The 26,423-nt window shown below is 38.3% G+C and overlaps 1 protein-coding gene across 2 annotated transcripts in view; it reads right to left on the reverse strand.

Annotated features, from left to right (window-relative positions):
- The window catches only part of Capn6 (calpain 6), a 33,787-nt gene extending 9,068 nt beyond the window's left edge, over positions 1-24,719 (reverse strand). The window contains exons 1-3 of one of the 2 annotated variants that reach the window (XM_021241628.2): positions 24,539-24,719; positions 20,894-21,011; positions 18,148-18,327 (exon numbers count right to left, since the gene is read on the reverse strand). In XM_021241628.2, coding sequence (XP_021097287.1) covers positions 18,148-18,312 — 165 coding nt within the window. In that variant the 5' untranslated portion in view covers positions 18,313-18,327; positions 20,894-21,011; positions 24,539-24,719. The remainder of the gene's footprint in view (positions 1-18,147; positions 18,328-20,893; positions 21,012-24,538) is intronic. The other variant, XM_004861429.3, reaches the window with a different exon arrangement.
- Positions 24,720-26,423: the final 1,704 nt, after the last annotated feature.

The following is a 26,423-nucleotide window of genomic DNA, read 5'->3' on the forward strand; positions in this document are numbered from 1 at the left end:
TATGAATGCAATCATTGGTTACATAAGAGTCTGGGAAGAGCTTTCAGAGTCATTGTGAACTGAGCTTAGCAGGACAGACATCACAGAGGAAATGAGTTTATGGTTGGTAGATGGCTAGAATTTTCATGGATAGGATAAAGGGCAGGTTGAGGGGATTCTGAGGAAAAACATAAAACAGTAGATATCTAGCTACAGAAAAGGATCATGTGGGGAAATGACTAGAGAAATGGAAAGAGATGCTGCAGTGATGAAGTATGACATGTATTGGTGGGTGAGCCCTTATCATTGGGGTTTAGAAGAATTTTTACCGCAGCAGTGAACTTTGAAAGATGAGAACTAAAGATTAGCACATTTCATTCTGACCATATTTTTTCAGGATGAGTTTTCTGAAACACTTGTTCTTGGAGGGGTAATTGGATTTAAGTGAAAAAATGTGTTGGAGATGAACATTAGTGTTTTTTCCTTTTTAAGAAAATGAGCGAGAAGACCTTGTAGGAGCCCCTTTTTAACACAAAATAGAGGCAACAGCAGTTTCAGTGGCAACCAGACTTTCTGTCATCTTTGGATAAATACACATGACAGCAGCATTAATAGGAGCTGTTAATAGATCCTGCCCAGGAGCATTTCAACACTTTTCCCATAGTGGGGGGGGGGGCAGTATCTGTTTGAAGTGTAGTGTATGTGTATGTCTTCATCCCAATATGTGATTAGCTTGCCATTCCCACTGTGAGTAGGAAAAATGAGACACCAATAATATGATTATGGCAAAATGTGATGAGGGTACAGTGGAACTATTTTCAAGTATAATCAGTGTCAATAAAGGAAAGATCACCAAATTTTCCCTGATAGTATAATAAATATCACAGTGGTGGTAAAGCTCGAGTTGACTAGTTAGGTCAAGAGATAACAGGTAGATGGGTGTGGAGAAAGGCATAACAGCATGCATGACACCATATAACTGAAAATATAATTGTGTGATTCAGAGTATGAGCACTTGCAGAGTTCAAAGGCAGGAAATACAAATAAAATCTTGATGAATGGGGAAAGTTTTGTGGAGGAGACTCTTGGCCAATACCTTGACATTCTGCTAACCCAGCAGAAATAAACCCTAGTCTTAAATGGAAAGAAAATCTAGACATATAGCCTTTTAAAAATTATTAAATAGAGACAGCTATATTTTTCTGGTCCTCAACTCTGTTTTAATGGACATAATCCTCCTTGATGAATGGTCTGGTCTACAGAATGATACATTCCTTTTATTCTTTAAAAGCCAAAATAATTCTGGAAAGAAAAAGACATTCTGGGCAGGGACAAATTCAAACTGAAGATTAATTAGACAAAACTTGGCCAAATGGAGATGGCTAGATGTGTTGTCAGCTTTGAGTTTTCTGGTCTATTTTTGTTTAAGATGAATGTCTGGTGTCTCATCATTACTATCTTTCAAGGTTTTTTTTTTAATGGATTGTTACCTGCCTGGCTTTTTTTTCTTTAACTTACTGAGCATAGAGCAGTTATGTTGGCTCAGTTAGATCTTGATGTTCTTTGTCTCCTCTTTGTGTCTTTTCTTTTTCTAAAATGAAATTAAGCATAGTTTTTCCACCCTAGGTCAGAAGTTGATATTTTTTGAAGCAAGATGTAAAGTTATACAGTGATTTCTTCAATCTACATGATATATACCATAGTTTCTTACCATGAAAATAAAAAGTGAACATTAATATGTAAAAATTGTGCTTTTAGATTAGCAACATAAATTATTTTCTAGTTTTGTGTAGTTACCATTGGTAGGATTTACTTTACGGTGTCTTGAATTTCTGCAAGGCTCATTTCATACCAGGGTTCTGGGCTCCGCCAATACTTTTGACATGTCAACTTCTACTTAATACATAAAGGTCTCATAAGTGAAAAAAACACAAACAGAGCTCAAGTTGAAAGACTGAATGATTATTCTCCTAAAACCTGAATTAGATGTGTTTATGTATTGTGTGTGTGTGTGTGTGTGTGTGTGTGTGTGTGTGTGCAATCATGGTAGAATATAAATTTGGGCCAAAAAGCCCTTATTTCCTAGTTTTGCCTTACCATCCTTTGTACATCATATCTACATAACAATTAATTTTAAAACATGATAAGAGTAGTGGAATGTCAACACCAGAAGAAATTTAGAGACTATCTAGTCAACCTCTTTATTTATATACAGAAGAAAACAGGCTCAGAGAAGAGCAAGCAACAGCTTGCCACTCTGATTACCTAGTTAGTAGGACATCTAGGGATAAAAATTGTTCATTCTTCATAACTGTTAGAGTCAGAATCTCAAGACGTTAGCCAGTTCATCCCTTTGCATGTTGGCTTATCAAAGGCCCCCACATAAAAGGTAATATTATGTAGCTTCCCAGGGACAAAGGTGCTATCGCCTCTTTCAGTATTCCATCTCAGTGTTGTATGTCCCTTTGCTTAGCACTCCACTATTTGGAAGATGTTCCTAGCTAAATATCACTAATGAGCATTGATCTCCTTAATTTAATCCACCCAATATGAATCAAGCTTGCACTATATGTATGCAACATGCTGTAAAACATAGGAGACAAATCTTTATTAAGCCATATCTTCTACCTCTTTAAGAAAGTGAGGCATTAAAAGACTGGAAAGCAACCAAGGTGTTAGAAATTATAAGGGTAATGAAATAGTGCAAATCTAACAGTTCATGGACATTTTGGTGATAATTTGAAAATACTAAAAAGGGCATTTAAGTGACTTTTCCTCTAGTTTTGAATACACTGGATATTTTCCTGTTGGGGTTAAGGAGGGAAGGTTGGAGAAATTTTTCTGTAACTCAGAGCTCAGACATAGAGTGCAGATGGGACATTTCAGCCTGAGCTGCGCTGGAGTAGTAGAGTGAGGCTGGTGGAGAGGTCACAGCTCACATATCCACATTTGGGTGGCTTGGGAGTGTGTATGTGGGAGGGAGAGGTACTGAGCCATTAATGGCTCCCAGCTGTGTTGGCAGGGGTGAAGTGATCCGTGAACTGCACTGATTTTCAGGGCAAAATAATTTCTGAGGGAGAAACACACACAACTAGGAAGCTGAACAGCATGAGTAAAACTGGAACAGTCTCCATATACCTGCAGACCTGAGCCAAAACCTTCTGTAATCAAAGCAACTCCTTTAAGAAATATGTTTTCTTAGCTAACCATTGAAAGACCACTCAATTATCTTTACCTTGTCCCCTTCCTAGAGACTTCTGGGGGAAAGGGCAGTGCTAAATAGGTCAGTCTATGTAGTTCCCTTTGCATCGATCACATTCAAATAGTCAGCAGTGTTTTATACTGGTGAAATTTTCTGACAATTAACCACTGAGGTCCAGGGCAAACCTCAGGAAAAACAATGAAATGAAACACTACCCAGAAAACCAGGCCCCTGAGTTTTGAAGGCAATTTCAGAAGTGCTACATACAACCTAGCAGTAATAGGAATAAGGGCAAGGTAGCCCTGTAGTAGGTACATTACAACTACATCAAGAGTCTAAGTAGTTCCAGGAGGCTTAGAGGCTAATTTGCACAGAACTGCCATTTGAGAACTGAAGGCAATGTGAGCTGGTCCGAGTAGTTATTATCTTATCCCAAGAAATTGTATACATCTCCAGATGGGGTATTTATAGGTGGACATGGGCTCAGGGACCAATGTTGCATCAGTGCCTTAAGAAGTCCACTTTATCTACTGGGAATTTTAATTTCTGCTTGAAGTTTTTGTCATCAGTAAAGCATTCTCCTTTTAATCCCCCTAAGGAAAATTTTTATGGAGCCTGCAAATAAGACCTTAAATTCAAATTCCACTTCCAATCTACCAACCAAGTTACTACATATTTATTTTTTAATCACTGAAAAATGTACATGTACATTTCCTTGGAGTCATCCAAATAGTCTAAAACTGAGTTGTAGTAATGTTTGTAAACTTACTAAAAATAATTTCACTGCATATTTAAAACAAGTGAATCTTATGGTTTATAATTGTACTTTAAGCTAAAAAGTTTTAAATGCAAAATTTAAAGTAAATAGAACAGAGAAAGATTATGGCTTATTAAACTTTCTTGGATTGTGTAAACATTAGAAAACATGTAGGACTACTTCTATGGAAGGACATGACCTCTGGGGAAAAAAGAAATTCATAAACAATCAAGGTCCAAACTACTATATCAAAGTGTTCCATTCAGCTGGTAGATGGAAGTGTCTCTTCCTTTATCACTGCCTCATTTACTAAATATTACCTAAGTTTATATATTCTGCTTCTGATAGTTCTAGTCATCAACATTTCTCTTCCATTCCTACTACCATGTTTTAATCCAGAATCTCATCACTGCCCCCTAGACAATATAGTGAAATAGCCCAAAAGAGGGTGTTCCTCAAGGGAAAATTGAGCCAGGGCAATGGTAAGAGGCTGGACTCAAAACTTGACCAGGAGACTGGATAGAAGATCTTATGAAGGTGCCACTTCCCCCACCCTGCCCTGCCAATAGCTGTCTGTGCACATTTCCATGAGGCCTCATTCCATTCTAATCGGGGATTGAATATGTCTGATACTAAGACACTATTGTAGGTAAATATGAATCAGTCAGGAAAAAAGCCAGAGTGGCTGGAAAAAGCTGGAAAAGAGATTATTTGTGAGAATTTGGCAGACAAATTTCAGCCTAAGAACCCTACGTGCTGTCTTCCAATCACATTGCTAACTTAGTATAACAACCCTTACAATTTACGAAGACTTTATGAATTAAGGACCCAGAAGGACAGAAAAGTCCAGGAGCACATGGTCTTGGGCAATATACCCAAGTACTCTGAGAGCTGAGATAATAGCTGGGGCCATTGGATCACTAGAAGATCTGAGGAGAAAGATTTTCCTTTCGAGGTATGGGAAGATGATTAGCCACTAAGCAACTGTAAAACACTCAAACAATCCCTGTATATCTAAAGAGGCTCCTTAAAATAGAGCAAGGAAGTGACATGTGGAAAGGAGGGGAACTTACTCTTTCCACCATGAAGGTGTATGTGTGTTGCGGGGGGGCCTTTCTGGAGTCATGTAGAGAGGCATATGAAGGCTGCAGTTTTCAATACAAGAGGAAAGAGACAGAAAATACTGGGTTGCTCATGTTCTGCTGTTTTGAAAACTTCAGAAAATTGCCTTGGATGAGTGTGATGCTATGTGGCATGCCAAGGGACAAGATGCCTGTAAGCTCCCCTGCAAACCAGGATCTCAACCTTTCAGTGAGATAGAGGAAGGCAACAACCCATATGGTCTTCCTGAGCCAATTCAGTGAGGCCAAATACTGTCTCTTAGCTTGGTTTTGACTACATGCTTGGCTTCATTCTGGCTGGAAAGGATTCCACAGTTTGGGAAGAGACTCAGAGAATGGTCCAGAATTTGTTTTTTCTCCTGCTTCCCATGAGAGGCCCCTTCCCCAACCATTCCAATCTATGAAGATCTCCCATTATTTGAAAACACTATATTTTATATGTCATAAAATGGTATTTCATATATCCAGCATTCATTTATTATTTAACTCTTCAATAGTTTAATATCCACCTTCCCAACTACAATGGGAAGCCCTTACTACAGGCCATATCTGTAACTTGTACAGAGGCTATCATAGAGCAGTTGGTCAGTAAATGTTTCTCAAATGATTCTCCCTTTGGGCACAATATGACTAAGCTCACACAGTGTCCTCAAAAAGGAGAGTATAGGTTAATGAAGAGAAGTACAGCATCAACACAGTAAGGGAGAACGTGAGAACTGACTAAAAGGAAGCTACCTATTTTGAAAAAAAAAAAAAAGGAAACCAAATGACTCCATTTCTCTGGCATGGCAACATAAGAGAGAGGGGCTGGGGATTTAGCTCAGTGGTTCCACTGCCTGCCCCACAAGCACAAGGACCCGAGTTTGATCCCTAGTACAAAAATAAAAAAAAAAAGACAACACAAGAGAGGGAAAACTCATATGGGTTTGGAGTGAAATCTAGATTGAGATTTTAGTTTGCTAGTGGTCTGACCCTGAGCAAATCCTTACCTTCTCTCAGAGACCCAGATCCCTCAACACTAAAATGAACATATCTACAGCTATTTTTTAAACCAGGCACAAAAAGTCACATTAAAGTGATTTTAAACTACCTACCTTGCTAGGCAGTGGTAATAAGGATGAAATGAAATAAGTAAAATAAAAATTAAAAATAAATAAAGGAGAAAAATGTATAGAAAACTCCAAACACAATATCTGACCCACAGTCGCCATGCCATTAATGTCAATTCCTTTTTCTACTCCTTCCCTTCCCCCCTTTCCTTGCCTCACCATAGAATGGGTATTGCTTACCTTAGAGGAAAAATAGGCTATGGTCTTGAGTTTTAAGTTTTTTCTACCCTGGTAATCCATCTAGGTTTAAATCCACAGATATTTGACAATAAAGGTAAAGAACAATTATAGACAACCAAGCTAGGTAAAAATATTATAGGCAGTTAGATAGGGCTGGGCCCTTGACAGAGTCAACACAGAAGATAAAAACACATTACAACCATAGCCAATGACACATCTGTTAGAGGTCAAGCCTCAAGATAAAGATGAAATGACCAGGCCTGCATACTTCCCCAAAGGACAAAATAAATGGTAACACTTGGCCTAATGAAGTCTAGTTAGATATCAGTCACCCCAGTGGGTGACCAAGACCTCCAAACCCATCATTTCTTAGAAAAAGTCTTTGTTAGAAGTAGAAATAGCAAATAAATACATGAAAAAATGTTCAACGTCACTGGTCATTCGAGAGATGCAAATGAAAACAACACTGAGATTCCACTTCACTCCAGAAAGAATGGCTGCTATCATGAAATCAACCAATAACAAATGCTGGCGGGGCTGTGGGGAAAGAGGAACCCTGCTCCACTGCTGGTGGGAGCGTAGACTGGTGCAACCACTGTGGAAATCAGTATGGAGACACCTCAAAGAACTAGGACTGGAAATCCCATTTGATCCCGCTATTCCACTGCTGGGCATCTTCCCCAAAGAATTAAAAGAATCATACCACAGTGATATATGTGCACCCATGTTCACAGCAGCGCAGTTTGTAATATCTAAAACTTGGAAACAGCCCAAATGCCTATCAACTGGTGACTGGATAAAGAAAATGTGGTTTTTTTTATAAAATGGAGTACTACTCAGCCATAAAAAATGAGAAATTAGAGACATTTATAGCTAAGTGGATGCACATTGAGGCAATACTCTTAAGTGAAATAAATAGGACACAGATGTGTAAATACCAAATAGTTTCTCTGGTGTGAGAAACTGAAAGTGTAAATAAGGACTAAATGTATAATAGGTCATGTGAAATAGGAAGAAAAGGGGCAAAGGGGAAGGAAGTGGGAGGGCTAAGGGAAAGGATAGAAGGGAATGGGATTAATATGAGAAAATGGAAAAATAGGAACAAAATTTTTGTAAGTAGGGAGGGCTGGAGGGGTTGAAGGGAGGGCTGGGCAAGGGTGAAAAAGAAGAACCAAGAGAGACTATGTAAAGGTGCAAATTTCCAATGATGAATGTCATTATATTGTATACCTACATTGTACCAATTATTAGAATGAATAATCGATAATGTAAAATAGGAATAAAAGGTCCAAAGGGGTAAGGGTAGTGGGAGGCACAGGGGAAAGGAAAGAAGGGAAAGGAAAAAATGATGAGAAATGGAAAAAATGGAAATAAAGTCTTTGTAAATAGGGAAGGGTGGAGGGCATGAAGGGAGGGCTAGGAATGGGGAAAAAATAAGAACCAAGATGCATTATATAAAGGTACAATTCCCAATGAGAAATGTAATTGTGTTGTATACCTACAATGTACCAATAAAAGAATTTAATACCAAAAAAAAAAAAAGAAAAAGTCTTTGTTCTTTCCATGTACACTTGTTACATGACTTGTTTCCCCATTGGATCACTATTACCTAAGCGAATATACTTGTAACCTTACTGGTTGTTCATAGCTTTAACCCATGTTGTACCCATCTGGTTTTTGCTCTATAAAACTTCCCCTGAAAAATGGGGTCCTTGGCTACCCATTCAAGAGCCCTCCTGCCTCTCAGAAGCTATCCTTTGAATAAAAATTTTCTACTCTTAACCTCCATTGTTCCTAGAATTCATTCTTTGATTTTAGAGAACACAAACTTGGTGTATCAGACATCTAACAGGTAGGGAATGCTAATATTTTCCTTATATCATTTAAAGGCCCTATTTCATCTCCTATATCATCCCTGTGTCATCTTGGAGGTTGCACCGAAATAAGAGATAATTGGAAGGAGGTAAGAGTTTCTTTTTGTTTCATAGATTCTGGATTATGACTTACTTAGGTAATCAAAAATTGTATGCCTTGAATTTTTATGTCTTAGTTCTCTTTTATGCATTGTCTTTTGTTAAAATGATGGTAAATTTAAGTTGAGAACATGGATATTTTTTGATAAGACATTTTATTTTTGGAGGCAAGGTCTTATATTCCTGTTTTGTATATACTGCATTTAGACTCACTTTACCTGTTTCTTGCTTTGACTGTGGTTTGCTAGCTTTAGACAGCTCTAAAGAAAAGTGATGTTAGATCTCTATCTAGTGGACTTTGTTACTAACTACAGGGTAAATTTAGAAAATGCTGTGAAATGAGTCTTTTTTATGAAATCTAGTTCATATTTAGGAAATATTCATGCCTTTTAATAAATCACAGGACCCTATCTGCTGGTTAAAAGGCAATAGCCCATTTCACTGGGACAAACTGGCCCCGATCACCCCTAGAGAGAATGTCAAGCCTCTTCTACCTCAGTTTCCTTTCTGGCCTGATCTTCCACTAGTGAGGAGGCAATCTTAGCTCTTGAGATTCCCCAGTGTCACCTTTCCAGGCTGAGAGTGATGACTCATGGACAAATTATCTCAATAACTCACCATGAGCTTGAGAAGAAGGACTTCCTTTTTCTGATCTCATTTCTGATCTTTTCCTGCCATTTTGTGCTTTCTGTTTTAGAGGTATATAAAATTAGGGAGAGAGGAACCCTAAAGTGTCCCAACCTTTCCCTCCTACTCAAAAACTAGGAACCTTTAAGTTGAGCCCATAGAAAATGAGCATTTGTTAACACTGAAGACAGGGAAATCATCTTAGATAAAAATAGCTCAGGCTTTTACCTGTCTCTTATAGAATGCTAAAACAAACTGGTTACTCTGCCATCTAAATTAAATGCCCTTAGGACAGCTACCACCCTTAAGGCAGAGGACAGATTTCCCCAGCACCTTCTGGCCAATCCCTATTGAAGCCGATGTAATGTTGGCCACCTAGGCAGCTGCATTACTTTACAGAGACAAATCTCTGGTTGTGTGGAACTGGTGGAAGCTGAGGGGACAACTGAGGGATCATGGGCAGGGCTACTCTCTGGCAGATACCCAAAGGTTCCTCAGTGGAAGCTGGGTCCCAACAGCCCAACTGGGTAACCAGCAGAAGTCTCCACTTATCCATCTTCCCTGCCTACACTCCTCAGTGAAGTGAGAGGTAACTGTCTCAGTGATCTTCAGGTAGCCTGTATCTCAGAGTGACCTGAGATGATGCTGTTAGAGGCTTTTCCTAAGCCTCTGTTAAGAGTTGAGCCACAAGTTTGGACATCTCTCTCTCTTCTAGTAAGCTAGACAGATGAAAACAGCTCACCAGATACCCTGACAAATCTTCTCTAGGACAAATGTCCAAGTTGAGAAATACCCTAATTTTTTTTTTTTCAAACTCACTGGGAGTTAGCTTTAGAACTCCTTGGCTACCTTATCATTAGACCACACCTCTCCATGGGGGGTCTCAGGCTAAGGCAGCTTGTAACAATGACCTGCCCGTCATAGAAGAGAACAGCTTTCCAAGAAGTGATTTACATTTGTGTTCTACATATGCCAACTAGGAGTAAGAAAGAGGTTTAGTCAGCCTTTTTCTTCATTCAGACACATATACAAACTGATAAGTGTGCCTTTACTAACATGTAAGTTGTGATTGCTGAGTCATGAGTATGTTTTGACTTGTGAACTTCATAAATGTGTTACAGATTTAGGGACATAAAGTTTTAGAGTGGATTTTGAATAAATCTTAACCTTGTCCTGCTGCTGTAGAAGATTGCTCAGGTGATTAGATAGATAATATAAATGCCTTGGGGTCTGTGCCCTAAGGCCTGAAGTAAACTTCCTGAGCCATTATCTGTCTCTGGAGGTGATTTCTTTCACAGGCTGAGAAGTGCTCTAATTTGCTCATTGATCTATTTTCTTCACTCTTTTTCAAATAATTGGAAAACAGTGGTTTAGATCTCTTGATTATTGTGTTGCCAGCAATGCTTCCTTCTTTAAATGATTGTTACAGCTGAAATCAGTTGTAACCTGTGCTTTTGGAAACACTTGCTAGAGTTAAAAACTCGAATTCCCAGGGAAAATAGGATCATGTGCTGGTAAAAGGGTGGATAGTTGGACCCATGCTATCTTCTGGTTGTTCTCCAGAAGGCAGCCACCTGCCCTAGGGCTGAGTCACCTCGGGGAATGCCTTGAGAATATAGAAATCAAGTAGAAATTATTGGGATGCCAGTTCTTTTTCTTGCATTTCAGATATGGGAAACTCAATGTCAAAATCTCTTACTCCTTTAAAATGTACTCCCCCCCCCAAAAAAAAAGCAATAAAAGCTGCCTTGGGGTTGCCCCTTGCTGAGGAGGAAAAGTTCCACAAATACTATTAGAAGAAAAAGGTCTAAGTAGATGACAAAAGATGTAGAGATGACTGAACTGGAGACTGAATGAAGGAAGAGAGCACAAAGTTGCCAAGATTCTTAAGACCAAATGGAATGCAGAAAAAATATCAGAGTAAAAGGTATTTATTCTTTCAAATTCTTATTACAGGCGACCTCTGTTAATTGATCTATAAAAGTTCTGACTAACCTTATTTATAGTTACAAATCTAAAAGAATAAAAGTGATATTATAATTCAGCTTGGCCAAACTCATCTGAGCACCATCTGGTTTATAAACTAATCATCTTATGTGTGCTTCTCCATCTGTGTGTCTAATCTATAGCTAGTTACAACACTTACAGCTGTTTCATTTAAACTCAACACTTTTCTTTTTTGCCTTTTGTGGATTAAAAAAAAATTGTCTATAAGTTGGCTTGTAGATAAGTGTCACTAGAGTTAAGGACATGCTTCCACCCAGGTTGCCAGCTGATCGAAATGATGCCAAGTCTGGTTTTACAAATACAATACATATTGTTGTCTGTGTACAATATCTTGGAAGTCTTTTGTTGGTCAAAAATAATGTTATTTGTTAACATCCAGTTCTCATAGGTCATCTAAAATTTGTTAAGACAATTAAATAGAAACCCCATAAGATTGGGAAAACTGCTGGACAGGACCCCTCTTGGTGAATAAAGGAGCAACTGCCTGGAAACATCTTATTGCAGCCTTTATCCACTAATGAGACCCCAATAGTTTCCATAGTTTTATGAGAGATACACCCCAATAAACATTGCTAAACATATTATTGTATTATGTTTACCTTGGTTACCACCAAAAGGTTAAGTTTTCTATGGGTAAAACAATATTTTCATATTAAAAGATACCCATAGTACAAAACTAAATTGAGACAAAGGTTTCCATATAGCTATGTCATTCATTATTGCTAATCTCATGATGTACTAAATGTATTCATGCCTTCTGAGTATACAGGTCTTCTAAGATGTAAAACTAGTATTGTTTAGAATGATAACCTTCTTCTTAGAACTCAGCTATCTGCCTCTCTTTTGTGCTCCAGCTACTTGTGATAAGAGATATATATCAAACCACCATGAGACCACCAGTCAAATGATAGTTTTAAAAAATGCATATGTGTTGTGTATGCTATATATGTGTCACTACACTTAGAGATGCTTGGACACTGAGTAGTCCAGACAATGTCATACACTTTTTCGATGACATCTTATTAAAGGATAACAAATTAGGTGAGAACTTCTTTGTGTACTAGAGATGATTAACTAAAAAGCTATTCCATACTAAGATAGACAGTTAAATGTGTTTCAAAGATAATACCATGATTGTCATGCTAAAATACGTTTTCTCTATAAAACTTTATAATTGTTGACTGTTAACATTCCATAGGGGTTCAACTTCTAAAACAACCATAATTGATAAAAATAACAGTCCTCTGGCTGTACTTAATATTTCAAAGTGCTTGATATCCAAATTAAATTATAATAGTTAAGCTCACTGCTCCCACTACAATACTGATATAACTGTTCTTCTCTTCTGAGTGTTCAACAACTAAAGTTTAGAGACAAGAACTACAGAGGTAACTGGGCTAAGAGAATAGTCAATATTTTGGCCCTGGCCCTTCAAGGTCAATGAGGACCCAGGACATGAGAGAACCTTTTCTACAGGGTCCTACAACTTTGGTGAGTCACCCAACCTCCTGAGCAGGGAGATTGTTAGACCTCAGAGGACAGAAATCAACAAATGTACAGTATGCCAAAGGAGGGTCACCAGGAGAGAAAGGTCTCCCATGCTTTCACAGAAAATAACATGGTCAAGAAAGACCATGACCCATCCTGGCAGCTGACACCAACAGAGGAGCTGAGAGGCTCTGTACATGGTTCCAAAAACAATGCCCAAGAAGACTTACCTGACCTTGATATATATCAAGAGGTTAATTTTAATTAACACAGTTATCATTTTAATTTGATCTTAAACACCTGGCAGAAAATATAAACAAAAGAGGTATAAAAACAATACTATATTACTAAAAGCTAGATATAAAAAGGGGCTCCAATACCTATTGGTCTGGGTAGATACTTTCACTAACTGGGTTGAGGCCTTTCTTTATAAAACAGAAAAAGCACAAGAGATGGTAAAAGTTTTGATCTTAAAATTCATCCTCAGATTTGGACTTCCTAAGAGTTTACAGAATGATAATGGGCCTTATTTTAAAGCAACAGTTACACAAGGTGTCTCTCAGGCACTTGACATTTTCTATTGCTTTCATTGTACATGGAGGCCACAATCATCAGGAAAGGTAGAAAAATAAATGAGACCCTAAAGAGAAATCTTCACAAAATGGCTCAGGAAACTCATCTACATTGGCTTCACTACCATTAGCTGTTATCAAAATAAGAAATACACCTCAAATTCTAAGCCTCAATACATTTAAAATGCTTTATAGATTCCCTTTTCTCACTAATGATTTTTCTCTTTGATAGAGAAATAGATGTCTTATTAAAATACACCACCTTACTGGTTAAATTCCAACAGATTCTTCAACAGCTAACAGAAGCTCAACCTAAAGAGAAAAGAAATCCTATATTCAGCCCCAGAGACTTCATATTGGTAGGTCTCTTCCCTCATCATCTCCTTCCCTAGGATCAACTTGGGAAGAACCATATACTGTGATCCTGCCAACTCCATCAGCTGTTAAGGTAGCAGGCCGAGACTCCTACATACACCATACCTGACTCAAGCCTTGGGAACCAGACTCTCACTGAGTGTGAACAATCATCCAAATACTCCTGTAAACCCATAGAAGACTCAAAATTCTTGTTCAAAAAGAAAGTCAAGTCTTCAGATAAGTAACCTAAGGTGTTGCTCTTAGCCCTTTTACTAATTACTTCACAACTTAAAGAAGAGTGAAATTCCTTTCTAGTGTGGGCATAGGAATATGCAGAGTCATTACAACAGATATCTTGCTAGATATATGGCTTGCTCCCCTTGTCAAGTACATCAGGACTTCTTTGGTAGGTATCCCCACTTCAAGGAGATGATTAGAATAAGCTACAAGACTACATTGATGAGACACACAAAAAAATTCAGTGGTTCATAGCTTAGCCCACTGTTAGAAGGTAACTGAGTGACCTATAAACTTCACTTTTAATGATCCTGGACATAATCAAATGTTTTTTTAAAAAATTCCACTAAAGCCTCTCTACAGACACTAGTAAAACTTCTATTAAGTAAAAATAAAGGTCCTATGATCAGAGCCAACAATCAGAGATATCAAGATGGCTACTTTCAGATATGAGATGATTATATATGATTAGCTCCAAATATAGAACAATGTAGTTGAAAGGTCCCCTTATGTTGGGAACAGAAAAAATATTCCCATACTTATCAGCCTAACTCTACTAAATAATTGAGATGGACATCCCCAGAACAATGTATATACACTATAACCTTACAAATCAAAGACTGGTTTGCAACAGAATTAATTGCCCTAGAATTAGATGGGAAGCCCCCCAGTGGCACTCATTGGTCCTGTGGGAGCAATTTGTGGCCCTGGCTATCCCCTGGATAGATAAGGAGATGCACTCTGGGATTTGTGTGGTTACAAGGCAAGAGTGTCAAAAATATCAACAAACTTACAAATTTACACTGTCTACAACATCGATGGTCTAGAAGTGTGTTTCACTGGTATGATCATTTGGCTTCTGTCTTTGTCCCTTTCCTAAGATTAGAAGATGCCATAGAACACATTGAGACCTTGACTAACTATACTCAACAGGCATTAAACAACACCTCAACTAGTCTCTCTCTCTCCTAAATGAAGAAATAAAATTAATAAGGCAAGCCATCCTCCAAAATCAGATGGTCTTAGACATTCTGACAGCAACACAAGGGGGTACTTGCGCAACTGTAAAAGATAAATATTGTGTGTAAATTCCTAATACTTCTGCTAATATCTTAATGGCTGTTCAAGATATTAAACAACAGGTTAAGGTCATGTCAGATTCTGAAATTCCCTGGACCTTCTCTATATCCCTGTGTAGAAGGCTATTACTGGCTCTTCCTAGTGGAAACATTTGTTGGCTATATTCATGATAGTCTTGTTGATCCTATTATTTGGCCCATATGTACTTAACTGTTTTGTTAACCTTGTTTCCTCCAGTCTTAAAGCTATATGCTTACCCAAGTCAAGAATGCCTGATGTCTATTGAGGACCTTTAGATAGACACTTTGGACAGTATCTCTGACTCTCGATCACAACTACAGCCCTTTCAGCCTGAAGTAGCCAGAATGGTCATTGTCTCCTGTCCCCCCATAGCAGTTTGGGATAACTTTTCAGAGGGGGGAATATTATAGACAGCTAAGTTAGGTAAAAATATTATAGGCAGTCAGATAGGACTGGGCCCTTGACAGAGTCAACACAAAAGATAAAAACACATTACAACCATGGTCAGAGACAAATCTGTTAGAGGCCAAGCCTCAAGGTAAAGATGAAATGACCAGGCTTGCATATTTCCCCAAAGGACAAGATAAGAGGTAACACTTGGCCTAATGAATCTAGTTAGACATCAATCACCCCAGTGGGTGATCAAGACCTCTAGACCCATCATTTCCTAGAAAAACTCTTTGTTCTTTCCACGTACACTTGTTACATGACTTATTCCCCCATTGGATCACTATTGCCTTGTAATCTAATTGGTTGTTCATAGCTTTAACCCACGTTGTACCCATTGCTCTATAAAACTTGCCTTGAAAAATGGGGTCCTTGGCTACCCATTCAAGAGCCCTCCTGACTCTCAGGAGCTATCCTTTCAATAAACATTTCCTACTCTTGACCCTCTGTTACTTCTAGAATTCATTCTTTGATTTTAGAGAACACAAACTCAGTGTATCAGACATCTAACAGCTTGGGAATTATAATATTTCCCTTATATCATTCAGAGGTCCTACTTCATCCCCTATATCATTCCTGTATCACTTACCTCAGAGAAAAAAATGGACTATTGTTTTGGTTATTAAGTTTGTTCCACCCCAGGTAATTCATCTAGGTTTAAATCCACAGTCATTTTACAATAATGGTAAAGAACAAAGGGCTGAGACTCGAGAGGGGGGAAGGATATGTTTAAAGACTGGCCAGCACAGGAAGCACTTTTTGCTTGACTTATGTCTGGAGAATGGCTTCATCCTGACTTGCAATTTTGCTGCTTCACCCAACCTCCTCCCACCTCTTCCAGGACCATATTACTTCTCTCTCCTGTATCTTCAATATCTTCTTCAACCTCTTCTTTACTGTCTATCCTTTAGCCTATAAATATGTTCAAGTCTGTCCTATTCTGTAAAGACACTCATCAATAAACCTCTTTCAATTTTCTGCTCCTTTTTCAGCTATTTCTACCCTGCTGGTGTCCTTTCATTCATAGCCAAGCATCACAATACAGTGATACCCCTCATTATGACTCATCAGAGTGGCTCCCAGACAAAATATCTCAATTTTCTAGATATATTTTTAGAAGAAAATAGTCTTACTTTGTGCATACTCAAATAGTGGCTAATGAATTCTGCTAATGTTTCTCAGATTTTTATTACAGGATAGCAAAATGATCTCCAAGGATCTCAAGAACTAGAGACACAGATCTGATGGAAAGAACTTCTAGTCTCGCTTTCTTTATCATCTTCCTTATTTGTTCATTTATTTATTTGGTAGAGTTTGAACCCAGGGCTTTGTTCATGTTGAGCATGCACTCTACCAATAAGCAGCACTCCAATTCCCAGTCTCACACTTTCAATGGCTATCATTCTTTTTGAAGGATCACTAAAATATGATTTTTGAGTTGTATACAAAACAACACACTTAATGTAACTAATGTATCTTGGCACCACCTGGTGGCAACCAGCATAAACTGAAGTAGTTCTTGGAACTCCATTGGGAGTACAAAATGTGGAAATTCAAATAAAAATTGATAATTGCTGTGGAGCACACCTGTAATCCAAGGTACTAAGGAGGCTGAGGCAGGAGGGTCACATATTCAAAGCCAGTCTGGGAAACTTAGCAAGACTCTGTCTCAAAATAAAAATAAAAGAGGCTTGGAATTTACCTCAATGGTAGAGCATCTCTAGGTTCAGTCTTTAGTACTACACACACACACACACACACACACACACACAACACAAAGAGTGGTAGTTGGCTTGTTAAAGAAGGCAAACATGAGTTAGTGACTGAGGTGGTTCTATTATAAGACACAGAGAGATATCTTATTAAATACTGTAAAATGTCTTCAGAGTTTTGTGAAGGCTCAAGAACTCGCTTTTCACAATATCCCTCTGTGGCCTATCCATCTTGTCATCCACATTTCAAAGAAGCCCAGCTAGAATATTCTTCTATCCAGCTATATTCTTTGGATATAGCAAAGTTGATACTTGTTCTCCAGACTTTATCATTATATCTTATTATACACTGAGTTCCCACTCATATAGTGCTTGTGAAAAGGGGTCTTGTGACTTGCTTTGAGACACAATGTATCTACATTCCACAGAGAACCATGACAACTGTTAATAATTACTATTAATAAGTGGTAAAAAGCTGTAGTTCTACGCAGAGCCTACCTGGCCAATTGTGAAATGATACAGGTGATGATATTCAAAGAGCAGCAAAGAAGACTCCCCTCCACCATGCAAAATCCATCTTCTCCCTGTAGAGTTCATTTATGCTCACTTTTTAAGGAGCTTTTCTCCTCACTAGTGTGAGATTGTTTTTAAGTTGCTTAGTAAACTTAGTAAAGAGACAAGAGTATAGTTCCTTTTTGAATTACCATATTTACTTAAATGAACTTCCAAATATAATAAGGATGATATATCTTCTCTTCTGTTGTTGCTCTTTTTAAAAATTATTAATGTGACAAATTTGACTAAAATTCTAGTCTCCTTAAAGCCCAGAACACAGATCCATGAAATTTCCTCTTTTAAAGTTATTTCTATGTGAATTGATGGATTGTGGTAATCATTTCACAATGTCTAGGTATACAAAAACATTATGTTTTACATGATAAATGTACATGTATTTTTTATTTGTCAATTATACCTCAATACAGTTAGAAGAAGAAATGGAGAAAACGATAGAGAAACAGAGACAGAGAGATAGAGGGACACAAACAAATGGATAGAGGCAGGAAGAAAGTTGACTTCAAAATTGGTCTATACAGTAGTTCCCTGTAATGGAGTGGGTCAAAGTTTTTTGTTTTGTTTTGTTTTTTTCAGTACAAGGGATCAAACTCAGGACCTTGCACTTGCCAGGCAGGCACTGTGCAACTGAGCTACATCCCAGGCCTAAGCAAGGTTTTGATAAAGGAGGTCAAGGAAAGAGAAAGGGGGTGGTGAGGAAGTTACCTGGGGCCGTTTCCACACCACTTTTCCTGGAAGCAGTCTGTTGTAAAAAAGAGAATCATTCTCAGGCAGAAAGGTTGGATCACAGAAAAGTCTACTGTCTTTGATGCACTCCTGCTTCAGTTCATGGTACTTCTGATTTTTGAAGAGCTTCAGAGGAGGACCCATAGTGTCAAATTATGCCTAGAGTAAGAAAAATTGTTAATGCCTTTGGAGTAAGAAGTGCTCAGATTTTTCAAAGATTACCTAAAATTACCCAAACAGCAGTCATCCCAATGACTTTTTCCTAGAGCTAGATGCTTCAAATTTATCTTTAAAGGAAATAGTCACCATTTTCAAGGAAAGAAGGGACCAAGCTGTACAACTAATTAATATGGAGCCTTGTGAAAGGCATCTAATCATTTTAGGCCTTCAGTTTCTTTTTCTGCCAAATGGGGCAGTATGAATTTTAAAGCTCACTGGGAAAATAGACAAAGATGTGAAGATTGAAAGTTAAGCATGAGTCATTATAATTTAAAGGGAAATCTTCTATTAGCCAGGAACAGTTCAAGGCAGAGTACAATTTTAAATTTTAAGATAAAGAAAAACTAATTACTATGTTCAGAACAATTTGGTCCAAAGAATCACACACTTTGTCCACAAGGGGAGAAGCAGCCCCTTTCAATTCTAAAAGTCCTTTGACATACGTAAGTCCCTTTTATCATTTGAAGTCTTTTGCATGTTTTACTATTGGCCAAAAAGCCTAATGCAAGGAACAGAGCTTAGCAGATGGCCTTCAAAGACACGGAAAGAGAGAAAGAGTACATGGCTTTTTTTCTTCAAAGTCTACTGTACAATCATTTGCAGACTCTGAAATCAAAAGGCAGACCTCAAAATTCAATTACACTAATTTGGTGGATCATAGATTCTTATCTCATTGCAACACACTGTTGATTTCTTTTCTTAAAAAAGAAGGAAAGAAAAAAAGTTCACATGGCTAAACAGAGACTGAATGTAGTGACTCTTTAGATAGTGTCTGTCAGAGTGCCCCTCACTCAAATTCTCCCTTAACAACTGGTTTGTAGAAAGATAATCTGAAAGGTAAATTTGATTTTAAATAGTTTTGGGGGGATAATAGGCTTTTTAATGCACTTATTTGATTCACAAAGATAGATGTGTAATGATTTTAATGACTCTCTCCTGACATTCAATAATAATGAGAGAGTTGTAAAATTTTCATGATGTCAATGATTTAAAAAATATACTTTAAGACTGTCTATATTCTATAAGCACAGGAGGTTTTAAAATGGACAAAATTTGCAAAAACAAACAAAAAAACCTAGCTTTTTCCATTAGCACTTTTAAAAGTATCTGCACAAGCTCTCTGTGAGACAGTTAATATTTTATAAAAAGTATAATATTAGACTTCTGTACTGTCTCCTTTCATATCCTTTCAAGATCACATTGAAGTTCCCCCTGGGTAAAGAAATCTCCCCATTTGAAAATCATAAAAATGTTAATGTAAATGTTTGCAATATTTCATCAATGATATGTACAATATATATACAAAAAACAAACTCTTTCTCTGAATTCAGGGAATAAGAAGCTGAACATAACCACAATTTTTCCATAGCCTTATTAATTAACAGTGGCTTTTTAAATTGGGGACCATGGGGACACTGCAAAATACTGAAGTGCTTTCCATTTATCAGATTTAAGTATGCTCATGTGTTTTAAATATTAGTGTATTGTATTTGAAGGCACGGGTAATATCAGAAATAATTTTCAGTTACGCAGCATCAGAGCCAACCCAAATGTTTGTTCAGTCTCCTCTTTTAGAACTCACAAATAGACATCAATTTTCACGTGCTCTCCAACTTAGGAGGAAACACCACCATGCCTCTTGCTTTCCCTAGAAGGTTTGGTGGATTGCCAGAGTCTGGGGACTGTAAATGCAGGTTAGTCTAAGGCAATTAGGACACTTAATTTGCCAGAACTTCCAAGTTCCTGAGCATTCTGGATAAATGGGAATTTCCTATTCTTGGGAAAGCTGTTTGCTCTTGTAAGTCTCCCTTGCTACTCAGTCAAAGGGTGAGGCAGGCCAGAGTCTGAAAAGGACATTTCTGTTGTAAAGAGGGCCTAGTACAGACAGAAGCAGTGTCAATTTAAAAAAAATGTTAGGTTTGATTTTAAAAACCAGTATGATCCCAGTAGATTCATTCAAAAACAAAATGCATAACTGGTATGAATAGGTCAAACCTTGATAGACTGCATTTTGCATGAGGGTACCAATATTTGGGGAATACTCATTAAATAGAGAACAGCAGGCTATGAGTCTGAACTTTCATTAGAATACAATTGTAGACTCCCATTCTGCTGGATTTACATGGTAAAATGACCCCTATTTCTGACTAAGTAAAAGGAGAACTGTATTCCATTTGCTCTACTACTTCGGTCTCTTTGTACTTTAATTTTCTCATTGGGACAATTTGTGGTTTTACTGATTGAGATGGGTAAGTAAAAGTAGTTTTAAATAAGCAGAAAGTGCTCCAGGAATGCAAGATATACACTGAAGTCCTCTCATGGTCTGTCACAGAGTTGAGTACACAAACATTGTTCAGGAAATATTTGTTGAATGGATAAATGTCTTAAGTAGCAAATCAGTGTATGGCACTTTACTGTTGAAACATGTTGTATTTTACATTTTAGTTAATAATCTTTTCATAGCAGCCATATTTTATAGACATAATCTGTGTCTTTCATTTTCTACCTGAAGAAATGGCAGTCAGAGCAGCTAGAAACTGGCAGGGCTGACTCAAAACCCCCGTCTGTGTATTGCCAGATTTGGTGTGCAGCTTTCCATCACACCATGTTGCTTCTTTTGGTCACTGCATTTTTTAAAGAAAAGATTTGTTAGTTCAATTGAGGAAACCCTCCAAAGAAAACATGATGCTCAACTTTGAGGTATTCTGCCTAGAATTTATTGCCATGCTGGATAGTGAAAAGGTTCTTTATTTCCATGATTTGATGACCATGGAGAATCCGAACACTTTATATCCAGGGGTTCATCACCAATCATCAGAAAACTTCTGGAAACCCAGAAATTTGTAAGGGATTGTCATAAACAATTTCTCTATTGGAGAAGAGGAATGTTGCTGAAGACCATGCTCCTTTACTGACTCACTGCACCTAATGGTGACAAGGAGTGGGGAGCCCTTAAGTTAAAGACCACATATTAGGAAAGTTGCCAGACAAAATAAAAGCTAGGACTTTGAGTATAATCCAGAGAGACTCTGGATAACAAGGGAAATACAGACATTTATGAAGAGAGACCCTGTGGCTTGAAGGCTAGTGGTGTATGTGGCTAAGTGAGGCAGAGTATGGGGTTTAGCACTGAGGTCATATTCTTAAGCAGCCTTACTTGAATTTGGGCCCACTGCCTAGAGAAAAAAAATGTGAGGAATACCATGTCTACCAAGGCAAGGATAGGGATCGACCCAGAAGATGGAGAGTTGGGAATTCCCATAAGTCCAGGGAGCCTGCCACGTGGAGTAAAAAGCTGCAGCTGGGAGAGGGAATGTTTGCTTCTCACTAGGATTGAAGGGATCGGGGAGCTAGGCAAATTCTTGGGGCAAAAGTATTTGCTTATTTACCTAGAGGTCAGCTTTTGAGTAGAAACCAGACTTTGCTCTAAGAAATCTGATTTTGGAAATGGGGGTGGTGGATTACAAATCACTTTAGATTTTGGTGAGTAGAAGAGAAAGTGAGGGCACCTGAGGGGGAGAAGGGAAGAGAACATGGCTCTGGGGTATTGTCCCTGGCTAGTTTTTCCCTTTCCCTAGTGGCTTTCATCCTTGTTATGTAATTTTTACAAGAATCAGAAGTAAAACCAACTAAAATTTTACATACAAATTAAGTATAGGAGCCCCAACTCTACCCTGGCATGAGCTAGGCACAATTTAGACATACTCAGTGTTCTTTATCCCCATAGTAGGTGGTGGTATGGTGAGAGAAATGTGACTTGGATAGGAAGAAGTGATAAAAATTCAACATACACATGTTACAGAGAGAACAGTGCTTTCCACAGAAAGCTACACAGGAGGAGTCATAGCTTACATCTATAGATATGCATCTCTTAGGGAACTTAGATGCAGCTGTTTAGATTCAAACTGTTGGCCAGATAATCTAGAATCTGAGAAGGACCACAAAGGTCCTCTGACCCAGCCTACCAGCTTATATAGATGCACGTACCAGGCCCAGAGAAGATTCTGTTCAAAGAAATTTAAAGAGAAAAAAGGAAAACATAATTTCTTTTTAATTCCATTGTTGAACAGTGAAAAGCAAAAATAAAATAAAATAAAAAGGCAATTCAAAATCATTAAATGAGCACAAGCAGTCAAGAGTGACGCCACTTAGGTGCCTAACATCTCTATCTCTCAGTTTCACCATAAGCAAAGGGTTACATGAAGGCTGCCTTGCCCACCTCAGGGTGTTATTGGGAAGATCTCATGAAATTAAGTACGCTTATGAGTGAGGATTCTTTGTAATTGCTAAGGATAAAGCTAACATAGGGTAGTGGTATTAGAAAACTCATTTTTAGCAAATTATACCCCTTTTCTGTCCTCAGTAGAAACTGAGGACATTTGATCATATGCTTAAAATAAGACACACACTGACATTAGAAAGACCAATATAAAATGGCCCCTCTGCCATTCTCTACTCCCTGTTCCACCTCTGTTTTGGCTGACTTACCCTCTTGGCTGAATAAGCCCATCTTATAAGTCTAAATTTTACAGTACTTTGAGAATCTAATTTTGAGTTTTATAGAATATTGTGCTGGAAGGACGTTCAGAAAACCATTTAGTATGACTAATTTCTTTTATTATAAGGTGAAGGAACTTGTGGAAGATTATACACTGACAGAGTCAGCACTAAAACTGGAACCTACTGACTCTTCACCGTAATTTCTTTTTCAAAAAAGTGGTGGTGGAAGAAAGCATGCAAATCCAAAAGTTTAAGCAAGACTTTGGTTTTGAGAATTTTCATTGTCCTCTTCTTGCAAGAATGTGCTTAGGGCTTTTGTTTTTGAATTGTGAGCTGTCAGAAGGTGAGATGATTTCAAATCAAGGCTAATCAAAGAAACACTGTTTTGGGTCACAAAGGGGCTATTTCTGCTCTTAATTTAGGGGCTGAAAACTCCCAAGGTTATGAAAAGCCTGTTTTTTAACCTATTCCTGACCACATAAGTGTTTAGGCTTTTCCCTGGACTGCTAGGGACTGTGAAGACTAATAAAGAATGCTATTCAAATCCAAAGTATTCACACTCACACAAACATGTGCACATGATTGCACATACACACAAGCACACACACACAACTGCCAGAGAAATCCAAGAGTTAATTAGTCCCCAAAGAATGTTTTTGTTTATTCATTCAGACTGTAAAGTGTCCTTAATTTCACAACAGAGATTAACAAATAAAGCATTAACTGAATTTAAATAAAACATTAATACAAACCAGGATGCTTTAACCTAAAGCCAGAAGTGACTGTCAGAACAGCAGAATTTGTCGAATTTTCCTATGGACTTTTCACCAAACTTAGAGTTCTAAATCATCAGAACCAATTGTTTCAATTGCAATTCACAGCCATTTCTTTTTCCTGACCCTCCAGTCAACTAGCCCAGTGAAGCCCTTAACATAGTGTAGTGTGTGTGTGCTTTTGTGTAGGGGGGTCAATTACAAATCAAAATTTAAACCAAAGCTAAAATAAGAGGGAAACAAAACAAGGCTAGGTTCTGACAGTGGAATAGCCAAGATCAACCTGTCACCAGGGCAGAAGGGCCCTTGAGGTTGTGCAGACAAGGAATTAAGACGGCCTGGGCTGCCACTCCCTCCTGTGCAACAGCGTACAGTCTGCACACCCCACTGCCAGGCCTTTTGCATAAAGTGTGGCTCCAAGATTTTGCCTGCTTTTCAGTAATTTGCCAATAGCTGTGGGTCAGCTGAAGCTAGAATGAAGCCCTGACAGTCATCCAGTTTTCTCGCCTCACATTCCTGTCACAGAACTGTCTTCACTTACCAAGTATTTACCAAAAAGTATGCATGTGCATGTGTGCACACGCACACAAACACACACACACTCCCACATACACACAGAATTGACCAAATAGCCTCCCAAGGTCTTATTGCCAGATAACCACAATTACCCCCCCACACTGAAAGCCACCAACCAAAAATTCCTTTTTTTTCTGAAGTTTTCAAACTGTAATTAACATGCACACATCTGATACAGATTATAAAATTACAGCCACAAATTTGATTGACTGCAAAGTTGAAGTTCCTTCACCCCTCTTAGATGCTAAGTTATCTAGCAAAGACAACTCTAGGCTAAGTTTATGAATACCCTCTCTACTCACCTGAGTTATCTCAGGAGCTCTGCTGCTTCTGTTGCTGCTGCTGCTGCTGCTGCTGCTGCTGCTGCTATCACTGCTCTTAGCCAGGTAACTTCACTAAGTCTGTTCAGTCAGTGCAGCTGAACAAAGATTCTGGCTTTCTTAACCTGAAAACTATTTGAGCTGTACCAAGCTCCACTCACAGGGGGAGGCGCCTTGCAACAACTTCAGGAGACTTTGCCCCACCCAGAAACTGATCCTGAGTCACGAGGAAAATCTGGAAGGCTCCCCTGCCAGATGTGCAGATGGGATGCCCATTCCAGATCCACCCACCAGCAAACTGGAAAACCCAGAAAGCCACGTTTGAAAGGTCTTTCTGTTCCAAAGAGAAATAGGACTTTCAAGGAGAGGATCTGCTAGGTTTCTGACTTCTGTCCCAGAGTTAATATGACAGATATGGATATTACTTGACAGACAACATGCAGAGAAAAATATTAACATGTTGGCAAAGTTCATATGAGCTAGGCTGCAGACATGACCCTTGTGGGAATATCTGATAGTGATGAGGACTTTGGTGAGTGAGTGTGGGTAAGAGAGCACCTAACGGGGTTCAGGAAAGAAAAGATCATTTTGTGAAAGAGCAGGTAACATTTGGCCAATCACAGAGAGAAGGAGGCAAGTGGAGTATGATTCCATGGTAGCTGTAAAAAGCCTAACTTCTAGCAGCAGCACAACTGAGATTCTGCCCAGCAGTACTATATGAAAAGCAGAGCAAATAATTATGTTTGCTTTTGAAAGGCTATCCAAGAGGCTTCAGTGGGGTGTTCAGACCCCTACTAAAACTATGCTACATCCCAGCCAAGGTCCGTCCCTTTTATCTTGCGATGTTCATCAGGACACAATTCTGGGGATGTGAATCTCAAATAGTTTTCCTAGTTTCATGTTCACAAACTATAAAGGCTCCCATCTTATTCACCCACTTTCCCAGTGAGCATGCTGTTCATTTTGAACCTGAAATTACTACCCTTTGCCCCAACCCCTGAAACAACTCTGCTTCTGGCTAGTTGAAGATTTAAGAGATGGTGAGAAGGAAGGGAGGGAGGGAAGGAAGGAGGAGGAGAGGGAGACGGGAAGAACCAGAACAAGTGAGCAAGGTAGAGCCTAACAAGGAAAGGAAATATGCTCTCCATTTTGTTGGCCCAATACCAATATTTTCATGAAACAGACCTGAAGATTCATGGAACTCAAACTCTGAATCCTCGGTCTTGACATTTCCCCATAGCTCTCTCTGTGCCCTATATAGCAACATGGAAATCAAGCCAGAGTTAGGAGGTAAAACAACATTCCAGAGTCCAGGAGAATTAAGGCTTTAAATATTGGTACCCAAATTGGCTCAAAAATGAGAGATTTCTTAACCAAATATTCCTGAATTTTGGCTTTGAAACTAAGTGAAAATGTTTTGACTGAGCTCATCTTCAGACATCTTTTCAACCTACATAACTTTAAAATAAGTAAGAAAACATAAAATCTGCTAATTAGAAGGAGACCTAGTGGCTATATCTACCTTTCTGATCAGTGCAGAAATATCTTCCTGATAATTTGGAAAACTTATCCTTCCATGAAGGAATTTATTCCATATTTGAGCATTCCCAGTAGTTAAAGGCATCTTCCTTACATTAAGTAAAAATAATTTCACACAAGCTATTTTGAATTCCTCTTTTATATGGCCATACTTTAGAGTATCTATCAGATCACCCCATCATTATTCCTTTGAGATAAATATTATGAGTTCTTTTAAACCATTTCTCATAGGATATAATTTCCAGATCTTTTGCCACTCTGGTTGTGCTTTAAGCATAAACCTCCTCAGTGGGTAGCACGTAGCTTAATTAAAACTTTCTGTGGTTTC

The sequence above is a fragment of the Heterocephalus glaber genome, unplaced genomic scaffold (assembly GCF_053883595.1).
Source record: "Heterocephalus glaber isolate CG9 unplaced genomic scaffold, H.glaber_assembly_v1.0 deba00001613, whole genome shotgun sequence".
In the NCBI taxonomy this organism is placed as follows: domain Eukaryota; kingdom Metazoa; phylum Chordata; class Mammalia; order Rodentia; family Bathyergidae; genus Heterocephalus; species Heterocephalus glaber.